This window comes from Rhinoraja longicauda, chromosome 31 (assembly GCF_053455715.1).
Source record: "Rhinoraja longicauda isolate Sanriku21f chromosome 31, sRhiLon1.1, whole genome shotgun sequence".
NCBI lineage: Eukaryota > Metazoa > Chordata > Chondrichthyes > Rajiformes > Arhynchobatidae > Rhinoraja > Rhinoraja longicauda.
Genome location: NC_135983.1, coordinates 20,669,534 through 20,694,766, shown reverse-complemented (window position 1 = coordinate 20,694,766; position 25,233 = coordinate 20,669,534). Strand labels below are relative to the sequence as shown.

General features: G+C 43.3%; 1 protein-coding gene across 1 annotated transcript in view; it reads right to left on the bottom strand.

The window, feature by feature from the left end:
* Window positions 1-4,675: 4,675 nt before the first annotated feature.
* Window positions 4,676-25,233, bottom strand: part of gfi1b (growth factor independent 1B transcription repressor) — a 30,116-nt gene continuing 9,558 nt past the window's right edge. The window contains exons 3-7 of the mRNA XM_078425823.1: window positions 18,790-18,996; window positions 16,263-16,522; window positions 14,005-14,142; window positions 12,492-12,657; window positions 4,676-9,352 (exon numbers count right to left, since the gene is read on the bottom strand). Coding sequence (XP_078281949.1) covers window positions 9,171-9,352; window positions 12,492-12,657; window positions 14,005-14,142; window positions 16,263-16,522; window positions 18,790-18,996 — 953 coding nt within the window. The 3' untranslated portion in view covers window positions 4,676-9,170. The remainder of the gene's footprint in view (window positions 9,353-12,491; window positions 12,658-14,004; window positions 14,143-16,262; window positions 16,523-18,789; window positions 18,997-25,233) is intronic.

Genomic DNA, 25,233 nt, shown 5'->3' with positions numbered 1-25,233 from the left:
TCCTGGCTGCAATCACTGCAGTTCATTACATGCAGAGAAGGTTTGGACACATAACATGAAGAGAGAATGTCACTTTTGCATGTGATAATACACTGAGATCTAACAATGTGGAGCAATATCACTGACGTAGACATATATTTCATATACAGTACATATAAAAGGCAAATTAGAAAATAAAATTTGAGATAACAAAGAGGGAGATGTAATTTTGTGGTCTATGTAACAACACCACCCATTCCTGGGTAGTTAATAAAACTAAATGGAGAGAGAAGCAAAGATATATGGGGAAGCAAATGTAGAAACCACTAAAACAAGAACACTGATAAAAGTAATTAGGTTCATTTCTAGGGGAAGAGTAATACAAAAATATTCAATGCTGTACAGAATAGTTAGACCACAGAGAATACTGTTCTGGTCTTCGTGTTACAAAGGTTGTTCAGAAGCAGTGGAGAGAGACATGTTGCATCGATCAAACGATAGAACAGTCTGTGGCTTATTTCTTTAGAAAATAGACTTAGAGGAGAATAAAAATTATGAAGGTGGGGATGGAGAGAAATTATTTCCATATCTGGATGGGTCATAAATATAACATGGTCACTAATTAAATATTTACACGTACGAAAGAGAATATAGATCTTATTGCCAAGTTGAATCATTAAAACACAGAATTGATGCTGTTTGGGAAAGATGTGACATGTGTTTTGTTAGTTTAGTTTAGTTTATAATTGTATTAGTACATAAGTGGAAAGGGAGCAGAAGGAAATTGGAAAGTTCCAATTGAGTAGAATGAGTTTCCTGTGGATTTTAAGTAATGGCATAGACACGTTGAGCTGAATGATCTGTTTCCCTGTCATTTGTTCCATGTAGTACAATGCCCAGATAAATCATTGCACAACAATCAGGAACAATTGGTCAGAATGTTCCCAGTAACGGGAGAACTGCGGGGAAATAATCACTGCATTCCCTCTTTTGTTGGGATCTACATTAGTGCAGGTTAAGTCAAATCTGGAAACATGGCATCCTTTTGAAGACGGGTCTCGACCCGAAACGTCACCTATTCCTTTCCTCCTGAGATGCTGCCTGTCCCGCTGAGTTACTCCAGCATTTTGTGTCTATCTCTGGTGCAAACCAGCATCCGCAGTTCCTTCCTACACAAATCTCGAATCATTCTGGATTGTATGGCACTGGATCAAAACAGGTAGTCAGTCGGTGGCCAGTTAGACCTGCTGGCCATGAGATGGTTTTGTAGCCCTTCAGAGTTACAAGGACTTACATTTATATATTCTTTTCTAATGCAGTCCATCAAGGATGACTTGCTTCATATTGTACCTGTCAACATCACCTGAATCCCAAAGCATCTTACAGCCTGTTTAGTACTTTTGAAATATATTCCCTGGTGTAACAGAACAAATGTTACAGAGGAAATGCAGCAAACAATTTACTCCAACTTACTCCAAATGTTAATGACAAGAGGGCAAACCTTTAAGGTGAGAAGGGCAAAGTTTAAAAGAGATGTGTGGGGCAAGTTGTTTTTACACAGAATGATGGGAGCCTGGAACGCATTGCCAGGGGTGGTGGTGGTGGTGCTGGTGGAGGTGGTTACGATAGTGATATTTAAGGGACTTTTACATTGGCACGAGGATATGCAGGGAAGGGAGGGATATGGATCATGTTGCAGGCAGAGAAGATTAATTTAACTTGGCATCATGTTCAGCACGGGCTTTATGGGCAGAAGGGCCTGTTTCTGTGCTGTACAGTTCAATGTCAAGCAAGGTTTCACTCCCACAAAAAGTACCCTGATAACATCCTGATCATGTAGTTGTTTAAATGATTTTTGTCGCAGGATTATATATGACAGACCCCAGGTAAACTATCCCTGTTATTCTTTAAAACAAGCCTATGTCATTTTCCTCTGCCTACTTGGCAGGGCAGATCCATGACTCATGTGACTGTTTTATGTTTCTACTCGTGTTGGGATCCCCAAACCCACAACTTCCAACTTACTGGCAAAATATTGCTCAGTCAGCCCTAGGCACAGAAATAGAGTCATAGTCATAGAGCCAAACAGCACAGAAACAGGCTCTTGGCCCCTACCCGTCCATGCCAACCAATATGCCCCATCCAAGCTAGTCTCATATGCCCATATTCCTTTCCTGTCTATATACTTGTCCAAGTGTTTTTATATGCTGTTGTGGTATCTGCCTCAGCTACTTCCTTATACCTGCCACCCTCTGTGTGAAAATGTTGCCCTCTCAGGTTCCTGTTAAATCTTTGCCCTCTCACATTAAACCTATGTCCTCTGGTACTTGATTCCCTGACTCTGGGTAATAGACTGTGTTGCATTCACCCGATCCATTCCCCTCATGATTCTACACACAATTATTACTGATGTGGGAAAATGTAGTGCGGGTCTTACAATACAATACAATATATCTTTATTGTCATTGTACCCAGGGGTACAACGAGATTGAGAATGCGCCTCCCATACGATGCAATAATTTAGGTAATTTAGACAGCAGCAACCCATTCAAGGGATTTATTCACAAAATGCTGGAGTAACTCAGCAGGTCAGGCAGCATCTCGGGAGAGGAGGAATGGGAACCCATTCAAGGGAGTTGTGGCATGCATTGTCGAGGGGATGGTGACAGCAGGCCACAGTGTCTCGCCTGAGCTTATCAGAAACTACCGGTTAGTAATTGCCGATTGCTGCCTTCATACAATGGAGCAAGTCATTCAGTTATTTGCATACTCAGCATAAGAACTCTCAGAACCTGTTCAGCATTTCATCAGCTGCTCCAAAACTGATTTCGGTCTTTTTTAAACAACCTGATTTGACTTGGGTTGAAACTCGATGCCTGTTCTGTACTGAAATCTTGAATCCTTCACAACAATCAACGCCCTCGCCACAAGAGGAAATTTGCTTGTCAAATAAGGACCCAGTTCAGTGTTCTCTGATACTTGGCTCTCCTCTGCCCTCCCCACAGCTGTGCAGGGAGGGGGAGGACCACAGTCTAGGGTCCTTCCGCTGCTGGACATTGAGGGCCAGTGTCGAGTGGGGGCACCCCTCAAACAAGGGAAGGGATATCACCCCGAGGAGTGGCCAGGGTGTTTTCTTTAAAGAATGGTGTGAACACTCCTGAGTAATGTCACTATTGAAAGTGTAGAACATGCATGAAGAGTTCTTGTACAATTTTTGTTTTGCGTATATTTTAAAAATTCTGAATAAAGTTTATTCTTGAAATTTAAAAAAAAGAAATGAGTGTTAGGACGAGTACTGTGTGCACATTCTGCACTGTAAAGGTTGCAGGCAAATGTACCTATTACTCCAGGCAACATCCTATCACATGGCCCTCTCCAGATGGACTAGAGACAAGGCAGTAAATCTGTTAACTCCTTCAACACTGGCTACGTTATTTTGAGCTGAGTCTGTCCAGGGAGAGAACAATCCCATTTGTGCATATTTGTACCAACCCACATCAGTATTGGCATGTTCCTCACATAGCAGTATCCATAAATACCTTTGGCTGCCCACAACACGTCCAATGGCCTCGTAATGTTGCACCACACTTACCCTTCTCTATTCTCCCCCCCCCCCCCCTTCCCTGTACCTACCCTGGTGTGCACCAATGTCTTCCACTATCCTGCCCCATTATCCTTCCCTGACACCCCCCCCTCTCCCCTGTCCCCTTCCACCTATACCCCTTTCCTCTGGTTTCACACCACTCCTCTCTTTATCTCACAGCCGTTTGGCTCCCTTTCATCCGTGGCCTTTGTCCACCCACCTTCCAGTCAAACGCCCCTCACCTGTCCCCACCAATCACTTGCCAGGCTTTATCCCACCCCAGATAGACACAAAGTGCTGGAGTAACTCAGCGGGTCAGGCAGCATCTCTGGAGAAAAGGAACAGGTGACGTTTCGGGTCGAGATCCCTCTTATCCCACCCCACCTCTTTTCCAACTCCCCCCCCCCCCCCCCATTACAATCAGTCTGAAGAAGGGCACCGACCCAAGATGTCATCTATCCACGTCCTCTGGCGATGCTGCCTGACAAACTGAGTTATTCTAGCATTTTGTGTTATATTTTATAAACCAGTTCTTTATGTCTCCATTTTAGTATCGCTACCAGACAGCACTCCTCTATCATAGTCCTGCTCTGATGTACACTTCCACACAGATCAGGAAGGGGATAATTTATTTTTCCTCTCCCCTAGCGCCAGGTACCGAATTCATCATAGCAACCCTAACCCTAGACATGAACTCTCCAGTTACACCCAGGATATCTTTCGCCTTCCCATCCTTCATCCAAACAGTGAACATACCCATTACAGTCACAGGGTGGGACCTCTTGTGAACATGGGTGACGTAAGATGCCGCCTCCTGCAAGGGAGATGTACCGCAAGTATCATCGTCATGAGTTACAGTTTCCTATCAGCAGGGTTGGCTCCGGAAACCAATATTAACTAAAGATAAAAGGATATAAAGCATTGGAGGAATTCAGTGGGTCAGGCGGGATCTCTGGAGAACAAGGTTAGGTGACGCTTCGGGTCTGGACCGTTCTCCAGGATAAAGCTAAAGGGAATGAAAAAAATCAAACAACACCAGACAGCCATATTTTCACCGATTTTATTCTGAATAAGCTCAAATGGTATCTATAAGAAAGAAACAAAAACTGCGATAAAAATTCTCCTTTGCACATGCTGACGTCTCAGCTTGTTTGAACATATTGCTGGACTTTCAGCTATCCTCTCCCTACACTATCATTGGCTCACCCACAGAACGTGACCGATATTCTGTGGCTGTGACTAATACATTCTGGTCCCCAAATGGAGCAGGGTCTCGACCCGAAACGTCACCCACTCCTTCTCTCCAGAGATGCTGCCTGTCCCACTGAGTTACTCCAGCTTTTTGTGACCAATACCTTCTGTGGCTCCCCACAGAATTAGACCAATTAGACCATAATTTGGTCTAATCCCCACATTAGACTAAGGTGTGACCATAATGTAACCATGGAAAATGACCAATTTGAAAAGACTCATATTACACACACATATGCACTTGTCCTTAATGTGTTTAATGCAAACCCATTATTCCCTCTTTACACATAAATACAAATGCCCACATCGGGCCTTGCAGTAAATTGGAAAGGAAATAACTCTATTATAATATTGGATGATTCCTATCTTTTAATGAAGAGAAAAATTGTCCATAAATGAAATGGATCACTCAATAAAACCAAAAATGATAATGCTCTCCATTATTTTCCTTCTGGGACTTCTTTCAGCAGTGTCCTGGAGATAATATTTATTTCACACAGACTCTGTGAAGTTCGTTGCCACAGATGGCTGTGGAGACCAAGTCCATGAATATTTTTAAAGCGGAGATTGACACATTTTTGATTAGTAAGGGTGTCAGGGGTTGTGGGGCCAAGGCAGGAGAATGGGCTTGAGAGGGAAAGATAGATCAGCCATGATTGAATGGTGGAGTAGACTTGATGAGCCGAATGGCCTTATTCTGCTCCTAGAACATATGAACATGAACTTATGAACCTTTGGGCCAACATGTTCATAAGTGATAGGAGCAGAATGAGGCCATTTGGCCCATCAAGTCTACTCCACCATTCAATCATGGGTGATCTATCTCTCCCTTCTAACCCCATTCTGCTGCCTTCTCCCCATAACCCCTGACACCCGTACTAATCAAAAATCTATCTTTCTCTGCCTTAAAAATATCATTTGTCTTGGCCTTTGTATTGTATTATTGGTGGTGCCTGCACTACACGGGCTTGTGGGATGGAAGCAGTTTGCTTGCAGGATAATGAATCCATTGATTTCAATGGAAACAAATTTCAGAGACAGAGCACAATGTGCAGCCACAGCAAGATCGCGTGTTTAGCAGATGTGAACGAGCATGAATTGTTAACCCACTTTCTCAGGAAGAATAAAACTGGAACCCATGTGAATGAAAGAGGCACGAGCAAGTCCAGGAGATACTTTTTTTTAAAATCAGGTTTTAAGAATATGGGAACTTCCAACTATAAAAACGTTTGAAGTAAATAAAGCACAGATGCAATCTAGAAGAAATTAGATTTGCAAATAAGGAAGGTAAAGAGGTGCCGAAATGATGTTTGAGTGGAGCGTAAATATTGGCACCGACTTGTTAAGTCAATGACCTTTTCATTGCAGCACTTTCTGTCCAATTCTGTATCCATGATAAAGTGAGGATTAAAATTAAAGGATTTCAAATCACAGCATGTTTCCTCCCCACCCACCTGCCAACCCCACCCCTTATCCTCACCACGTCTCTGACCCAGTGACAATGCTGATGGCCAAACTGCATTTGATGAGGAGGATGGATGTCTGTCAAATACTCTCTTCTCACCCAACAGCACAAAGTCAATCTTAAACTTCGCTCTTCAGCTGAGATCAACCAGCTGAACACAAATTGGAGAGTAAACTAGGAAGTCTGAAGAAGGGTCTCGACCCTGAAACATCATCCATTCGTTCTCTCCAGAGATGCTGCCTGTCTCGCTGAGTTACTCCAGCTTTTTGTGTCTATCTTCGGTTTAAACCAGCACCTGCAGTTCCTTCCTACACAGGAAGTCAGTTTGTTTGGTTTGGGTCCGCTAACCAACAGCAGCAAGAGCTAAGCGGAGCATCTCCAGTCAGTCTGCAAGGCTGACCCTGAGCTTCCCGTCGCCTGTCACTTTAATTCTCTGTCCCACTCCCACTGTGCTCTCCCAGTGATTCTACACATCCCCACGAAGCCCAACATAAGCATCTTCCGTCCATCCCTATTGCAGCCCTTGGGAATTCAAATAGAATTCAACAGGTTCAGATAAAACAGACTTTCCTCTTCGTGTCGGAAGCGGCCAGCTCAGATGTGAGATTGTCCATCTGTAATATCCTCAGTTTCTGTCCCTCCACAGATGCTACTTGATCTACTGAGTATTTCAACATCCTCTGCTATTTCAGATTTCCAGTGGCTTGCTGTGGTCTGCATCTTATAGTTCTACGGCACTCACTCCCTCTGCCTTATTCCACACTCCTCCAGGCAGATCAGCAATGATGAACAAGCAACACCTTCCTCCCACAGACAGCACCGCTAACAACGGTGTCCCTCAACACCACTCGTCTTCACTTGGTCATAGACATTGCCTTTACTCTCTCCCATCACTCCGCCTCTCTGCAATACAAAACATGCTTGTGCTCTTACTTTTCCAGCTTCCTTGCTCTCTCTGCAGATACTACCTGGCCTACTGTTCCCTGAAAGTGGTGTTGCAGGAAGATAAGGTGGTGAAGAAGTCTTTTGGCCCACTGGCCTTCATCAGACAGGGAAATGAGTATTGAAGTTGGTTTGCTATGTTATAGTTATAGAAAACATGGGTGAGACTACACCTGTTCATTTTTGGTCACTCTGCTACAGGAATGATGCCAATAAGTTCGAAAGAGTACTGAGACGATTTATAAGGATGTTATCTGGACTTGAGCGACCGAGCTATAGAGAGAGGTTGGACAGGCTGGGACTTTATGTCTTGGAGTGCAGCAGGCTGAAGGGTGATCCTGCAGAGGTTTATAAAATCATGAGGGGAATAGATAGGGTGAATGCACAGAAGCTTTTTTTCCCCCAAGGTAGGGGAATCAATAACTAGTTTTAAAGTGAGAGGAGCAAGATTTAATGGAAACCCAAGAGGCTACTTTTTCACACAGAGAGTGGTGGGTATATGGAACAAGCTGCCAGAAGAAGTAGTTGAAGGAGGTAGAATAACAACATTTAAAAGACATTTGGACGTGTACATATTTACGGGAGTTGTGGAAGATTATAGGCAAAATGCAGGCAACGGGGAGTAGTTTAAATGGGGGCATCTTGGTCAGCATGCAGAGTTGAGCCAAAGGGCCTGTTTCCATATTGTATGACTTTATGCAGCTCTGACTATCACTCTACTGGGTATCCTCAGCATTTTCTATTTTTAATACACCAGCAACAAAATGCATTTAAACTGTGCCTTTGTCACTGTAAATCATCTGCAGAAACTTCATGGAGATATTATCAGAGAGGAATTGATTCACTGAATTGATTGAAAGATACAACATTGAGAAAGGCCCTTCGGCCCACTAAGTCCACGTCAACATTGATCACCCATTCACACTCGTCCTTGTTATCCCACTTCCGACACACTTGGGGCAATTTACAGAGGCCAATTGACCTACAAACCCGCACGTCTTTAAGATGTAGGAGTTAAACTGGAGCACCCAGAAAAATCCCACTCGGTCTCAGGGAGAACATGCAAACTCCACACCGACAGCACCCGAGGTCAGGATTCAACTGTGGTCTCTAAAGCTGTGAGGCAGCAGCTCCACCAGCTGCACCACTCATTCAGACATTGCTTCAGACAAATGACATTCAGGTGCTCAGTGTCACTCAACAGGACTGTTTATCAAAAGCTTGGTCAGAGAGATAGGCTATGAAAAGTTCTTAAAAAGTGGAAGATTGAGAGAGGTGCAGTAAAGGTAGTGGAGGCAGCTTAAACCAATGGTAGAACCAAGGGCAAGTAGCTCAAATCGGAAATAAGTAAAGATTTCCAATATTTCCAGGGATGAAGGAAGTTACAGATACGGAGGAGAATGAACAAGGGTTGGATGGAGAGTTTTGAAGCAATGGACAATTTGTGTGGGTTAATGAGGGAATAGGATAAAAGGCATTACAGCAAAATTATTTCAAAGTATCTTGAAAACAGCTGAGGGGACAACTGAGGAAAAACAAAACCAATAGGGATTGGGCTTTCCTTGGGTGCATGGAGCCAGTTGATTCTCCCCACCTTCCAGCCAGTCTTTTTCTTCTGTGCACAGCAAGTGAATGGGAGAGGGATGAGGGGAGGGGCTGGGCAGGGGCTCGTTCATCCTGGCTGATGATGGTCACTTGTTGTCTTATTCCCTCTCTGCACTCCCAGCCTCCTGCCCCTCACCCTGCACTTCCAAGAGAGGCTTCCAACACTTCAATAAAATACAAAGTGCTGGAGTTACTCAGCGGGTCAGCCAGCATCTGTGGAGGGAATAGACGGGCGTCATCACGCGTCCATTTCCTCCATGGACCGCTGCCTGATCCACTGAGTACCTCCGGCACATTGTGTTTTTACTCAAGATTCCAGCATCTGCAGTTCCTTGCGCCTGCGTTCTAACACTTCAAGCCGTGCTGAGTCTCGCTGTGACGGCGGAGATCCACTTTGCGTTGGAAGCCCTTGGCACACAGCTCGCAACCAAAGGGTTTGAAGCCACTGTGTTTGCGGCTGTGGGTGATGAGGTTGGAGCTCTGGCTGAACGATTTCCCACACACCTGACACTTGTGAGGCTTCTCACCTGAGACACAAAACAGAGCAAAAGGCAAAAGTTAACAGGAGAACAAACTTGCACTTCAAAATGTCTGCTCACACTTCAGGACATTACTGAACTGACTTGTTCTTGGCGTTAGTATCAAAAATGCGGCGGTCATTTTCAAAAATGTGGCAGTAATTTTGCTCACAGCAAACCTCTGCCAATACCATTATGATTTAAAACAAAGCTGAAATTACTCAGTGAATCAGGCAGCATCAATGGGGATGGAAAGCAAATTAACATTTTGGGAAAATGGTCATGATCATATGTGATAGGAGCAGAATTAGACCATTTAGCCCATCAAGTTTACTCTGCCATTCAATCATGGCTGGTCTATCTCTCCCTCCTAACCCCATTCTTCTGCCTTCTTCCCATAACCTCTGACACCCGTACTAATCAAAGGTCTTTGCAATGTGATAATAACTGGATCAGTTGTTTTATTACGCAAAACACAAAGTGCTGGAGTAACTCACCAGGTCTGGCAGCATCTATGGAGGGAATGGACAGATCATTGTCCCTACCTGAAACGTTGCCTGTCCATTCCCTCTACCGATGCCTAACCCAATGAGTTTGTTCACCAATTGATGTCTTGCTCATGATCCCAAAGTCTGCAGTTCCTTGTGTTTCCAATCGTTTTATTATGTTGGTTTAAGGAATAAGATGTTAGCTGGTGCTACAGAGAGAATGCTTCCTTTTATCTTTGAAATAACATCACAGAATCTTTTTTAGTCTAGCCTAAGCAAGCCAACAGGGAGTAAGTTAATGGCTTCCTAAAAGGTAGCATGGAAAGTAAGACCTGCAAAAAAATAGCAATTTCCAATAACATCCAAAGTACTTTACATCCAACAAAGTATGTTTTGAAGCTAGTCGGTCAACTATCCCCTCAGTATTACATGGAAATATCAGCTTAGAATTTAAGTCTCTGGTAGGGGAATTAAACCTGCAATCTCTGCTTTAGAGTTATAAGAACCGCCGTGGGTAGTAACATTAGGATGGGGAGCGAGCGGGAATATTAGTTCTGTTGCAGCCACAGAAAGGAAGCCTTTCTGAAGGACTTCTGACTATTGAATGTTATTATGATTAAGTAATATTGTCCTTAAATTTCATAACACCACATTTAGTTTAGGTTTAAGATGCAGCATGGAAATAGGCTCTTTGGCGACCTAGTCTATGCCGACCATTGTCAGAGTGAGGCCCAGCGCAAATTGGTGGAACAGCACCTCATATTTTGCTTGGGTAGTTTACACCCCAGCGGTATGAACATTGACTTCTCTAACTTCAGATAGTCCCTGCTTTCCCAAAGGGTGGTGGGAGCAGGGTCTTTGAATGATTTGAAGGCAGACGTCGATAGCTGTTTGATATGTGAGGGACGAATGATGACCACAAGCACAGTAGAGGCTACAGTCAGATCAACCGTGATCTTATTAAATAGTGGAATAAAATGAAACAAACGCTCTGCCTGAACTATTAAAAGACTGATTACAATCGACCTTTCTCCTTCTGTCACTGAGTTGCAGAAATTCACCTTCAGTCCCTTGTGTTGAATATAAAACACAACAGTGGTTTCAAAGGTAAAAACAAAGAACTACAAATGATGGTTAATACACAAAAGGACACAAAGTTACAGAGAAACTCAGCAGGTCAGGCAGCATCTCTGGAGAGCATGCAAAAAAACTACAGATATGTATTCTGAAGAAGGGTCGTGACCTGAATCGTCACCTATCCATGTTCTCCAGTGATCCTGCCTGACCTGCTGAGTTACTCCAGCACATTGCGTCCTACATTGGTTCTACATTGGTTCCAAAATTTGGTTCTATTAAATTTCGCCCTTGTTATTATTCGGTGGGACAGCTGCTTCTGCCCAAATCCCACTTTTAGCGAACTGATGTCATTTTATATGTTGTTATGACTTTGAGAATTTACATGTGTCCCACTGTCATCGTGTGAATGTAGTCCTGTTACTGGGTGGGTACAGATGTGTTCATGTGCCAACGACATTTTCAACTTTATGTCTCCGTAAATGTCAATGATCCACTGTGCCTATCTGATTTTATGAATATTGATTTCTCTAACTTCGTAACCCTTGCTTCCCCTCTCTCTCCCCATCCCTCCCCCACCCCAATTCTCCGACTAGTTTCAGTGTCCTCCTGATTAATTTTACTGTTTGTATGCCTCGTTGTCACCTTCCTCTCAGCCAACAATGAACCATTCTACATTTCCTTAAACATCGCCTGCTTTCACACCTTACCCTTCCATATCTCTAGTTTCCCTCTACTCCGACTCTCAGTCTGAAGAAGGGTCTCGATCCAAAAAGTCACCCATTCCTTCTCTCCAGAGATGCTGTCTGTCCCGCTGAGTTACTCCAGCATTTTGTGTCTTCCTTCCAACTGTATGGATGTTGGAGTTTCCTTGTGTCAAAATCACTGCACCCAATATGTAAAGTGGCATTCTCCTACATAATTTCATAAACGTAGTGAAGGTAGTGTGTTTCAGCTTGAATATAGATGAATTCCACCATCCTTGTGTGAATATAAGAGTATTTCTTACCTGTGTGATTGTAACCATGTTACTGTGTGAACAAAAGCATGCTCCACTGTGCTCTTGCGAGTGCGATTTGTTTGTGGGTGAACATACATGTGAATCTCGAAGATAGACAAAAAACGCAGGAGTAACTCAGCGGGTCAGGCAGCATCTCTGGAGAAAAGGAATAGGTGATGTTTCGGGTCTGAAGGACCTGAGATGCTGCCTGACCCGCTGAGTTACTCCAACTTTGTGTGTCTTGCCGTCAGTGTTAATCAGCATCCGTAGTTCCTTCCTGCACATACATGTGTACCTGCCCACCCGTGTACCTGCATGAAGATGAATGTGAAGGAATATCAGTTTGATCCTTAGTGCCTGCGAGAGGATTGGTGTATTACTGTGTCAACAAGGTATTTTCCACTGCACCTGCCTAAATATTTATATATACCTGTGTAAATGTGGGCGTTTCCCATTGTACCTGGATCAATGTAGATGTGTTTCTCCATAACAATGTGAATACGGTGATATTCCTATCTACCTGTGTGTGTAGGTCTGCTCTACCCGAGTGAGTGAGTGAATGTACACTCGTTTCATTTCACCGTACCTGTGTGAATATAAGTGTGCTTCTTCATGTCTGACTTCTGGTGGAATCGTTTTCCACAATACTGACAGGGATAAGGCCGGGTGTCGGAGTGAATCAGCAGGTGAGTGGAGAGTGTGGACGATCGCTTGAAGGTTTTCCCGCACATTTTACATTCAAAGATCCTTTCCTGTAAAAAAAGAGAACGTATGAAGCTGAAACCTAAAATTGCACATTCGGGCAACGTGTAAAAGTGAATATCGAAGGTAGACCCAAAATGCTGAAGTAACTCAGAGGGTCAGGCAGCATCTCGGGAGGGAAGGAATGGGTGACGTTTCGGGTCGAGGGTAAAAGTGAATGTCGGTATTCCTCATCAGGCAGCTTCAAGCTCACAGTTTTTGGCAAGAAATTCATTCTCACTGAAATGGTGAGCTAAACTAAAGCCCACACCTGTAAATACCACTGCACGGTATTACAAACTGATCCTCATGGCAATGGGCAATGCCTATCTGTTTCGAGTGTGTAACTCTTCACTGTAGTTGGTGCACAGTAAGTGTGTGCAGCTGTACAGGATGCACCAGGCCCAGGTGTGCCAGGATGAACAGTCTGGTTTATAAAGACTGAGCACATTTCTGCAATCTCTTCTGAAATTCAATTGCACGTTCCTCAAAACAAAATCCCACCACCTGATGGAATTCACAAGCTTACGGTTTCCCTAGTGTTTGACTCCTCTCCCAAAGACTCCACTCACTGGGATACAGGTCATCTCTGATCCTGAAATTCCTGATTCCCTCTGGGGTACAGGCTCCCACTCACCAGAGTCTGAAGAGTCCCAACCCAAACGTCGCCTATCCTCGAGAGAATCAGAGAGCAGTCCTGAGCCATTATCTACCTCATTGGAGACCCTCGGACAACCTTTGATCAGACTTTACTGGCTCTATCGTGCACTAAACGTTATTCACGTTATTCCCTTCATCATGTATCTGTACACTGTGAATGGCTCGATTGTAATCATGTGCAGTCTTTCCGCTGACTGGTTAGCACGCAACAAAAGCTTTTCACTGTACCTCGGTACATGTGACAATAAACTAAACTCAAAGTCATTCCCGCTACAGATGCTGGCTGACCTGCTGAGTTTCTCCAGCACTTTGTGCTTTGCAGCATTAACTGTTCCTTGTGTCTCCCTGTCACTGGGTTCTGCCCTACCCTGAAGGTGCTGAATCTCACTGGTCCCCTTCTCTCCTTTGGTCCAGACCTTCACTTTATGGGTGGACCCCTTCCTCTCCTCAATGTGCCGCTGAATCTTACAGTCTTTCTTTCCGGGGGGTGGCAGACTCTAATTGAGATACAGCTTTGATCCTCTTGTGAAAGTGCTCTCACTGAAGGATGGGGACAATTCCACTCCTGAAGATGCTCCTGAACACTGCACACCCTCCATCCCCCCCCCCCCCCCCCCCCCCACTCACTATTTCATGGGTTTGTGACGGTCAAAGTGCCACGTTGCTAACAGCAGAAAGATTGGAGAGGGTTGGAATACCTGGGAATGGATGTTCAGGTGTTGTTCCAGGCTGACGGCATGGCCAAATGTTTTCCCACACAGGTCACAGGCGAAGGGTCGTATCCCACTGTGAGACCTCCTAACGTGGACCTCCAGGCCATGGGGCGTGGAGAAGGTCTGCGGGCAGAAGATCATTATCAGAGCAAGTACCACGTGAGGCTTCCCCACTGAAAGAAGGATCTCTCTATTTTTATTTCACATTCTGTGTCACACATGTGAGGCTTCTCACCTGAGAAACAAAGTTTTAAAAAAAAGGCTTTTTGTTCATTCTTGGTTTCGTTTAGTTTAGAGATACAGCATGGAAACAGGCCACCAATCACCCCTTTACACCAGTTCCATACTATCCCACTTCTCACCCACTCCCTACACACTCGGGACAACTTACAGAGGCCAATTGAGCTACAAACCCACACATCTTTGGGACATGGGAGGTAACCAGGGCACCTGGAGGAATCCCTTGCGGTCACAGTGAGAACGTACAAACTCCACACAGACAGCACCCAAGATCCACACAGACAGCACCCAAGATCCACACAGACAGCACCCAAGATCCACACAGACAGCACCCAAGATCCACCCAGACAGCACCTTATTCTAATTCCCACTACTGTTTTCATTTTTACTCTAATTCACGTCCTCATTCCTGTTCTTACTCCAAATCCAGTTCCCTTCCTCATTCCAATTCAGTTTCTTATTTACACTCCAAATCCCAATCAAATTTCTTTTCGTAAGGGGATTGTTGAATGAGATGGAGTCACGAGGAACTGCAGATACCGGAATCTTGAGTGAAACACAAAGTGATGGAGTGACTCAGCGGGTCAGGCAGCGTCTCTGAAGGGAATAAATAGGCAATGTTTCAGCTCGGATCTGTAAAAAGGCACCAAATCAAGTCGCTTGTCCATTTCTTCTAGATGTTGCCTGACCCGCTGAGTTACTCGAGCACTTTGTGTTTCACTCCCAACAGGACAGAGCAGGCTGAAGCAGGATCATCGCTGTCTGTTCCCTCCACTGATGCTGCCTGACCTGCTGAGTTACTCCAGCACTTTGTGTTTTGCTCTCAATGAGATGGACCACACTGACCTTCGGATGCCCCACATTCTACAGGTCATGGCTCCCAAAGGGGGCTTCAACTGGTCTCCCACACACGTGTAGGGAGGAATTGTAGATGCTAGTTTACACTGAAGATAGACACAAAAAGCTGGAGTAACTCAGCGGGTCAGGTAGCATCTCTGGAGAAAAGGAATAGGTGACGTTAATGGTCTCGATCCGAAACATCACCTATTTGTTTTCTCCAGAGATGCTGCCTGACACAGAATTACTCCAGCTTTTTGTATCTATCCCCCACACATGTAACAATGACATAATTTTTTCTTAAAATCTCTATCCTCGCTTTAAAAAGATGAGTTTGATATAGAACCTTCCACTATCTCAAGTGATTTATAGTTTAAAGTTGTTCTTTCCCAGAATGCATTAACTGTTGTTATAAAATAAATAAGAAAGCTAATTTGCACACAATAAGAAACTGCAAATAGCATCATGATAATGACTAAGAGGGTCAGGATGTCAGAAGTCATACATGTTCTGGAATGAGTCCCAAGTGAAGCTTTTAAACTTACTTTAAAGTAAGCGAGAAAGAGTTTTGACAACAAAATGGCATCTCCTACTAACACAAGTTTTAGAGATACAGCGCGGAAACAGACTCTTCGGCCCACCGAGTCCACACCGATCAGTGATCACCATACATCAACCCAAGCCTACACACACTGGGGAGACTTTTTACACTTATACCAAGTATACAAACCCAAGCTAATTAGCCTACAAACCTGTACATCTTTGGAAACCGAAGATCTCGGAGAAAACCCACGCAGTCATGGGGCGAACGTACAAACTCCGTACAGACAGCACCCGTAGTCGGGATCGAATCCGGATCTCTGGTGCTGCAAGGCAGCAACTCTACCGCTGCGCCACCGTGCCGCCCTTAATTTAACATTAACTTCATTTCATGTTTTACTGTCAGGAGATCAGTGTGGTCCATCTCATTGGGAATTGGGTCCTCTGAACAATGCCACTATGAAAGGAAATCTGATTTGGATTTGAGAGGTGTTTGTGGGACTTGAACCCACAACCTTCTGAAAAGACACCAAGAATGCTACAATTTGACTGAAGGCAGCCAACTATCCCCGCAGCCCCATCGCACTGCTAGAACCCCAGTTTTACCGAACGTCTACAGCAATTACCTTATTACACTTTATGCAGCAGTAAGCGTTTGAGGAGTAATGTGTGCTGTAGTCAATGGGCTGGTCGATCACCAGTGGTCTTGAAACAGGGGGCCTGCACAGACCACCTTTGTCGACCAAGAGGGAGGACTGGAAGCTGGGGGAGAGATGGCAGAAGTCATATATGTTCTGGAACGAGCCCCAGGGAAAGCTTGGCTTGTGGGCGGAAGTCAGCAAACATTCTTTATTGCCAGAAGATCTTGAGAGAAGGGTTCCTGACCCTGCAACACAAAGGAACACAACTGAACATTACCGGCAGAATTTTTCATTTCATATTTCCACCAAAGTCCATCTGCTGCGGCACAGTGGCGCAGCGTAGAGTTGCTGCCTTCCAGCGCCAGTGACCCAGGTTCAATCCTGACTACGGGTGCTGTCTGTACCGAGTTTTTATGTTTTCCCTGTGACCACGTGGGCTTACTGCAGGTGCTCTGGTTTCCTCCTACATTCCAAAGACGTGCAGGTTTGTAGGTTAAATGGCTTCTGTAAATTGTCCTTAGAGAGTAACATAGAACTAGTGTGCGGGTGATCGCTGGTTGGCAAACTCGGTGGGCCAAAGGGCTTGTTTCCCCACTGTATCTCTAAACTAAACTAAACTGACTGAAGAAGGGTCTCGACCCGAAACGTCACCTATTCTTTTTCTCCGGAGATGCCATCTGACCCGCTGTTACACTCCAGCTTTTTGTGTCGATCTTCGATCTAAACTAAAGTAAACTGGGGTGGACAAACCTTTTTTCCCCAGGGTGGAGAACTCAAAGTTAAGAGAGCAGAGATTTAAGATGAGAGGGGCAAAGTCTAAAAGGAGTGCGGGGCAAGACGTTTACACAGACGATGGTAGGTGCCTGGAATGTGTTGCCTGAGATGTTGGTGGGAGTAAATATGATAGTGGTGTTTTAAAGATTTTTAGATAGGCACATGGATATGATCATGTGTAAATTTCCCCGGTGTGGGACGAATAAAGGAATATATTATGTGCAGGGAGAGTAAATTAGTTTAACCAGTTATCACGTTTGGCATAGACAATATGGGCCAAAGGGCCTGTTCTCTACTGTTCTATGTTCTATATTCTAACTACCCGCTACTGCACCTATAACTCTGTTCCCCTTCAAACTGATACGATGAAATATCCAGGAATGTATCCAGTTGAAGAGCCTTGAAATGAGATCCACTGAACAGTGATCATGGGTCAGTGGTACTGTAAGAAAATAACTGCAGATGCTGGTACAAATCGAAGGTATTTATTCACAAAATGCTGGAGTAACTCAGCGGGTCAGGCAGCATCTCAGGAGAAAAGGAATGGGTGACGTTTCGGGTCGAGACCCTTCTTCAGACTGGTGCAGTGAAATTCATTTTTCTTTCCACCACCACAAATTTCACACTCTCCCACAAATCTCAGCTAATTTATGAATCTTAGTGCATCTTTCCCAGTACAAAGCTGGGTGGTCTCACAGCTTCCACCTACCATACACTAAATCTAAAACTCAATGCGTAGGATGGAACGGCAGATGCCGTTTTAAACAGAAGATAGGCACAAAAAGCTGGAGTAACTCAGCGGGACAGGCAGTATCTCTGGAGAGAAGGAATGGGTGATGTTTCGGGTCGAGAAGAAAGGTCTCTCCAGAGATGCTGCCTGTCCCGCTGAGTTGCTCCAGCTTTTTGTGTTTATCTTAAATCTAAAACTCTGCTGGTATTACCTTCACCCACACCAAGACCTACATTCCATTCACCCCTCTGGTCGCTGCTTCCACTAAGCTTCAAAGCATCAGGATGTCCTCTCACTTACCCTTGACTTCAATCACTGATCTATTTCCAGGCCAACCTTCAGCTGCTAAACCACATACGTCGGAATTTCACTTCACGCCTTTCCCCTACCCTAACTAAATTCCCTCTCCACCTCTTTCCTACTTTATGTCCCTTAAAAGATACACTTCAGCCATCGTTAATATGTGTCCTTGCATGCCTTGTTGTTCAACGTTGCTGATAAAACTCCAGTGAGATATTTTCATAATGTTAAAACCACTGTACAGTGTTAATTCAAACGTTAAAATCACATTCTGTAAATGGCTCAATTGGCATCAGTCTGAAGAAGGGTCTCGACCCGAAACGTCACCCATTCCTTCTCTCCAGAGATGCTGCCTGACCCGCTGAGTGACTCCAGCATTTTGTGTCTACCCTCGATTGTAATCATGTATTGTCTTTCTGCTGACTGGATAACCCGCACTAAATTGAAAAGAAATGGGGCCAGTCAACTATCGTACTCTGGCTACCAATATCATAGTGATTTGGTCAAATATCAGGCTCCATGGGAATTACTGTATAATCACTGTATAATCACTGTTATATTTTCTACAGTGACTGCTTTAAAAATACTTGATTTAAAAAAATTCCTGGGTCATTCTTAGATAATGAAAGGCACCATAACATGCAAGCCTTTCCTTGCTCATAAGATTTGTTTGTAAAGTGGGTTGTGATAATCAAGTATGCAAGTTACCTGGGGTGAGCGGATGAGCCTGTTCCATGCATAAGATCTCGGTACCTGGAGGGATGTCGTATGTAGCGGCTTTAATCAGGCTCAAGGGCCCTCTCTGATAGTCTCTGCCATTCTCCCATGGAGTCTTTTCTTGCACATGTTCACGGTCATGGACATTCAGCCCAGTGGAAGGCCCCGTGTTTTCTACTGGAGACCATATGGGTAAATCTACAGAGAAACAATGAAAGCTCATCAGATTTCTGAAATCTTACACGGAAGAATAATATATTCACACCGATATTAACTCCGACTCGGCACGGTGGCGCAGCCTAGAGCTGCCGCCTCACAGCGCCAGAGACCCTGGTTTGATCCTGACCACAGGTGCTGTCTGTATCGAGTTTGTACGGTCTCCCTATGACCGCTTGGGTTTTCTCCGGGTGCTCCGGTTTCCTCCCACATTGCAAAGACATGCAGGTTTGTAGGTTAATTGGCATGAGGAGGATGATACCAAAGATAATATCGCTGCTGGACAACGACTTCCACCCCATGCAGGACACTGTCACTGCACTGAGTAGCTCCTTCAGTGACAGACTCCTTCACCCCAAGTGTGTGAAGGAGAGATATCGGAGGTCCTTCCTTCCCACTGCTGTGAGACTGCACAACCAGCGCTGCTCCCAGCAGACCAGTCAACAGAACAGTTAACAGTAACAGTTAAAGAAAAACAGAGTAAATTATGACAATTATCCTTATCTTTATTTTATTTATAATGAATGTCTCTTGCTATTCACTTTGCTGCTATAACACTGCAAATTTCCCCAGTGTGGGACAAATAAAGGAATATATTATTATTATTATTATTATTATTATTATATTACATAATTGCAAATTGTCCCTAGTGTGTGTAGGATAGTGTTAGTGTGCAGGGATCGCTGGTCAGCGCAGACTTGGTGGGCCGAAGGGCCTGTTTCTGTGCTGTATCTGTAAACTAAACTAAACTAAACTAGACTCCTCATCTCACCTCAGCTCTCTTTGTAAAGAAACTGGGGCAATTTTAATTCAGCTAAAGGCCTTTCCTTGTGTGAAGTCATCCAACAATGTAAGTGGTTTGCGAATTACCTGTTACCCTCTACCTTCCATTTGACAAGTTAATAGCTCAGATTTGAATACAACTGATTTGAATCCGGTTGCTTGGTTTAAAAAATACACAAGATTTTAATATTAGCACGAAGAAAGCAAAGAGTGGGGATAAATGGGTCCCTTTCGGAATGGCAGGCAGTGACCAGTGGGGTACCGCAAGGTTCGGTGCTGGGACCCCAGCTATTTACGATATACATTAATGACTTAGACGAAGGGATTAAAAGTACCATTAGCAAATTTGCAGATGATACTAAGTTGGGGGGTAGTGTGAATTGTGAGGAAGATGCAATAAGGCTGCAGGGTGACTTGGACAGGTTGTGTGAGTGGGCGGATACATGGCAGATGCAGTTTAATGTAGATAAGTGTGAGGTTATTCACTTTGGAAGTAAGAATAGAAAGGCAGATTATTATCTGAATGGTGTCAAGTTAGGAGGAGGGGGAGTTCAACGAGATCTGGGTGTCCTAGTGCATCAGTCAATGAAAGGAAGCATGCAGGTACAGCAGGCAGTGAAGAAAGCCAATGGAATGTTGGCCTTCGTAACAAGAGGAGTTGAGTATAGGAGCAAAGAGGTCCTTCTACAGTTGTACCGGGCCCTGGTGAGACCGCACCTGGAGTACTGTGTACAGTTTTGGTCTCCAAATTTGAGGAAGGATATTCTTGCTATGGAGGGCGTGCAGCGTAGGTTCACTAGGTTAATTCCCGGAATGGCGGGACTGTCGTATGTTGAAAGGCTGGAGCGATTGGGCTTGTATACACTGGAATTTAGAAGGATGAGGGGGGGATCTTATTGAAACATATAAGATAATTAGGGGATTGGACACATTAGAGGCAGATAACATGTTCCCAATGTTGGGGGAGTCCAGAACAAGGGGCCACAGTTTAAGAATAAGGGGTAGGCCATTTAGAACGGAGATGAGGAAGAACTTTTTCAGTCAGAGGGTGGTGAAGTTGTGGAATTCTCTGCCTCAGAAGGCAGTGGAGGCCAGTTCGTTGGATGCTTTCAGGAGAGAGCTGGATAGAGCTCTTAAGGATAGCGGAGTGAGGGGATATGGGGAGAAGGCAGGAACGGGGTACTGATTGAGAGTGATCAGCCATGATCGCATTGAATGGCGGTGCTGGCTCGAAGAGCTGAATGGCCTACTACTGCACCTATTGTCTATTGTCTATTGAAACGTCACAAGATCTTGTTTTTGTTATCTAGTTATGTTGGGGAAGGAAAAGAAAATGCATTTCTAAGTGGCATCTACAGTAAGGAGTCAAGATGTCCTGACCGAGGAAGTATATTGAAAGTATTATAAGAAAAAAAAAAATTGCAGCGAATTTGGAGGTAACACAACACATGCCAATATAGTGATAGACTGCAGTACAAAAAAGAAACGTAGAAACAGAAAAACATTAAAAAATAGGTGCAGGGGAAGGCCATTTGGCCCTGAGACAGCACCGCCATTCAATATGATCATCGCTGATCATCCAAAATCGGTGCCCTGTTCCTGCTTTCTCCCATATCCCTTGATTCCATCAGAACCTAAGAGCTATATCTAACTCTCTCTTGAAAACATCCAGTGAATTGGCCTCCACTGCTTTCCGTAGCAGAGAATTCCACAGATTCACAACTCTCTGGGTGAAAAGGTTTTTCCTCATCTCAGTCCTATGGCTCACCCCTTATTCTTAAACTGTGACCCCTGGTTCTGGACTCCCCCAAAATTGGGAAAATTTTTCCTACATCTAGCCTGTGCAATATACCTTAAGAATTGTATAGGTTTCTATAAGATCCCCCTCTCATCCTATAATCAAACCAGTGGAATAGGCAGATGCATGGCTGACAAAGAGAAATACGAGTGGTGGATTTTGTTGGGAAGAATGGGGACATAGAAAATAAAATAAAGATACTGTTCGAAAAGGCGTGCAAGAGCAAAGGGAACCAAGGATATATGTACATAAATGATTGACAGGTGGGAGAAAATGGTTAATACGTGTGCAAAATTCTGGACTTTAACAATAGAAGGCACAGCGTATATAGCAATTATGATGAACCTTTATAAACATCGGTCTGGCCTCAACTGAAGTCTTGTGATCAATTGTGGAAGGAAACAGAGAGAATTCAGGAAGGATTAGATCGGTGAGAATACAATTAAAGAATGGATCCAGGGATGATGGATGCTTATTCAGCAAGGATTAGATCTCTTTCTTTCGAGAAGGCTTTGGGAAGGCTGATGGCAGTATATAAATGGACAGAGTGGAAAATGGGAGGGTGTTCGTTTTGATCATCATGTAATCATCAGGCAGGAGGCACAGAAGCCTTAGGTCCAACAGCACCAGTTTCAAGAACATATACTTCCTACAACCAACAGGTTCTTGAATCGTCCTGTACAATCCTAATCCTACCTCAACAGTGGAAACCTACGGGCCACCTCTTGCACTACCATGAACATTTTTTCTCTAATTGTGTTTTTGCACGAATGTCTTTCTTTTTGGACAGCTTTTTATTCTTTTCATTGTCTTGCAGGATTTGTGTGTAAACTATACATAATTATATATAATTAATTTTTGTGTGTTGTCTGTTGTCTAAGCATCTGTGATGCGGCTACTAGCAAGATATTCATTGTATCCAATGCTATTTTGTGGACAAAAAAGGTGCTGGTACGAATTTTCTTCCTTGCTGTTGGTGTCTATGGCAGTTCATCGTCTTGTAAACTGCTTAAGCTCTTTAAGAGCCTGACCACCTCATTTAATTAATAATATTTCTTTTTTAAACATTAATGATCTTTTTGTCATTTAAAAAATGTGAAAATTTAGTTTTTTACTTTTTCGAGCTCAGGTGCAACACCACATGCAGATAGTCACAAAAATAGCACTGATTGTACATCTCCCGAGATGCTGCCTTACCCCGCTGTGTTACTCCAGCATTTTGTGTCTTTCTTCAGGGTGGACAGGTGGAATGAGTGTGACTGTGGTGTTGCTTTTGTCTCTGCTCCAAGATAAGACTCTTATATTTTCAAGGACTTTGAAACTTGAAGGAGACAAGATGGCAACGGAAACGTGGAGACTCTTTGAGTACCACCTCAGTGTAATCTATTATTCTTACACTACAAACGTTGCAATTTTGTACTTAGGTATGTTTGCCCTTATGTTCAGTAAGATTTTACTGAACTGTATGCAAACAAGGAATGTCACTGTATTTAAATGCATAGGACAATAAAGTGCTATTGAACCATTGAAACTAGTTACAAACACCTTACGGAGACCTTATGCTGAGATACCTATCACCTAACATGGTGGATGCCCAGCTGTTCGGGTATCTAGGCTTCTGAGTTTATCTTCAGACACTATTCCAGAGGAGTTGCAGCAAAGGGATCATAGTCGGTTTTCTCATTTTCTTCCCATTAAATCGGGAAACCGTGACCAATTACCCCTGCCAAGACTAACGACATGCCCTCATACCAAAGGAAACTATTTATTTAAATCTATCATAAAATCTTTTATAATTTTAAACATCCTACTTAAATCAATCCTACCTTCCTAATACAAATAAAGGCAAGGCGTGTTCTCATCATCAAACTCTTTAATCCCTGTTTAAATCTGGTGAATCTGTGCTGCACTCTCTCCAAAACAAACGTATCTATGCTGAAGTGCAGCAAACAGAAATGCAATCTAGTTATTCCAGTTGGATTCTGTTCAAGTTCTGTACAACTTCCTCCTCATTGTATTCATGATCTTCCCTGGGATAGATTGTGAATAGATTTGCATAGACCTGTGCTAAGGACATGACGATTTAGTTATAAAATTGAGAAATATAACAAGTTTATATAATATTTTCCATGTTCTCAGAATGGCTCAGGACATGTTATGACCAATCTAATATTTCAAACCTTGTAGTCAGCAATATAATGATGATGTTATTGGTTCAGGGATAAAATTAGTGAAAACACAGGAAAAACAATCCATCTCTTCTTCAGAACAGTGCCTTGGGATGTTTTTAGATGGAACAGGGTCTTCATTTACTCTCTCTTTGTGTGCTCTTCCCAGAGGATCTATTATCATCCGATACAATTGCTTTACTCCTTTAATTCTCTTTTCTACTTGTAAATACAGCACAATTTCTAAGTTTTCTAATGATATTCTCTTTGATATATTCCTTCAGGTCTGACAATCCTACAATTCATCATCCTTCCATAAGCTAGAGTACAGTCTGATTCACATCTATCCCATTGGATTTGTCTATGGAACTGCTGCGCTACAATGCTGAGAACTATATCCTGCACTCTGTATCTTCCCCTTTGCTCTGCCTATTGTATTTAAGTTTGTCTTGATTGTATTAATGAGTCATATGATTTGATCTGATTGGACAGAAAGCTTTGCACTTTACCTCGATAGATGAGACAATAATAAACCTAAACCTAACCCTGAGACTATAGTTTTAAACTGAGTTCAGTGCTTTAGATGGGATTTGAAGAAGAATATTTACACCCAGAGAGTGGTTGAAATCTGGAACACCCAAGAGGCAGGTGGAAGCAGCAATATTCACAACAATTAATACGTATTTGAATGAGCAGTTGGAAGTGTGGCCCCAGTGCAGGCAAATGGAATTAATGTAGGGAGGTATTTGATGGCCAGCATGGACGTGGTGGGCCGAAGGGGTCAATTTCTGTGCTGCATGTCTTTAGATGGTTCAAAAGTAGAAATAGAGAACTGCCGATGCTGGTTAATACACAAAAAAAGCAAAAAGTGTTGGAGTAACTCAGCGGGTCAGGCAGCATCTTTGGAGAACATTGGAGACATTTTGGTTTGGGTCCCTGATGTATTTGTCCCATGAACTGCACACAACAATCTTCAGGATATTAATATATCCTGATTATATATTCAGGATATATAATCTCAAATAATCTATATTATATATAATATATAGATTATATATATAAATATATAATCAGGATATATTAATATCCTGAAGATTGTTGTGTGCAGTTCATGAGACAAATACATATATATATATGTGTGTGTGTGTGTGTTTATATATTATATTAATAAATAAGAATGAAGGGTTATATAATATATATATATTTACTATATATTATAGTAGATAATAGTGTATTGTATTATCGTATATGCTTATATATACTATATAATATATAATTCAGGATTGTATTTCCTAAATATATACGGAGGCAATCCGGGAAAGCCCAATCCACTTCTCTAGGACAAGAGTTTTGAAGTGGAATCAGAAGTGTTCTCGCACTTCGCAAGCGCCTTTCCCGGGCGAGCCAGCGACCACTTGCCTGTGGCGGACTGTTCTCCTGGTCTGTTTATATAAGAGTAGAGCCTCCTTC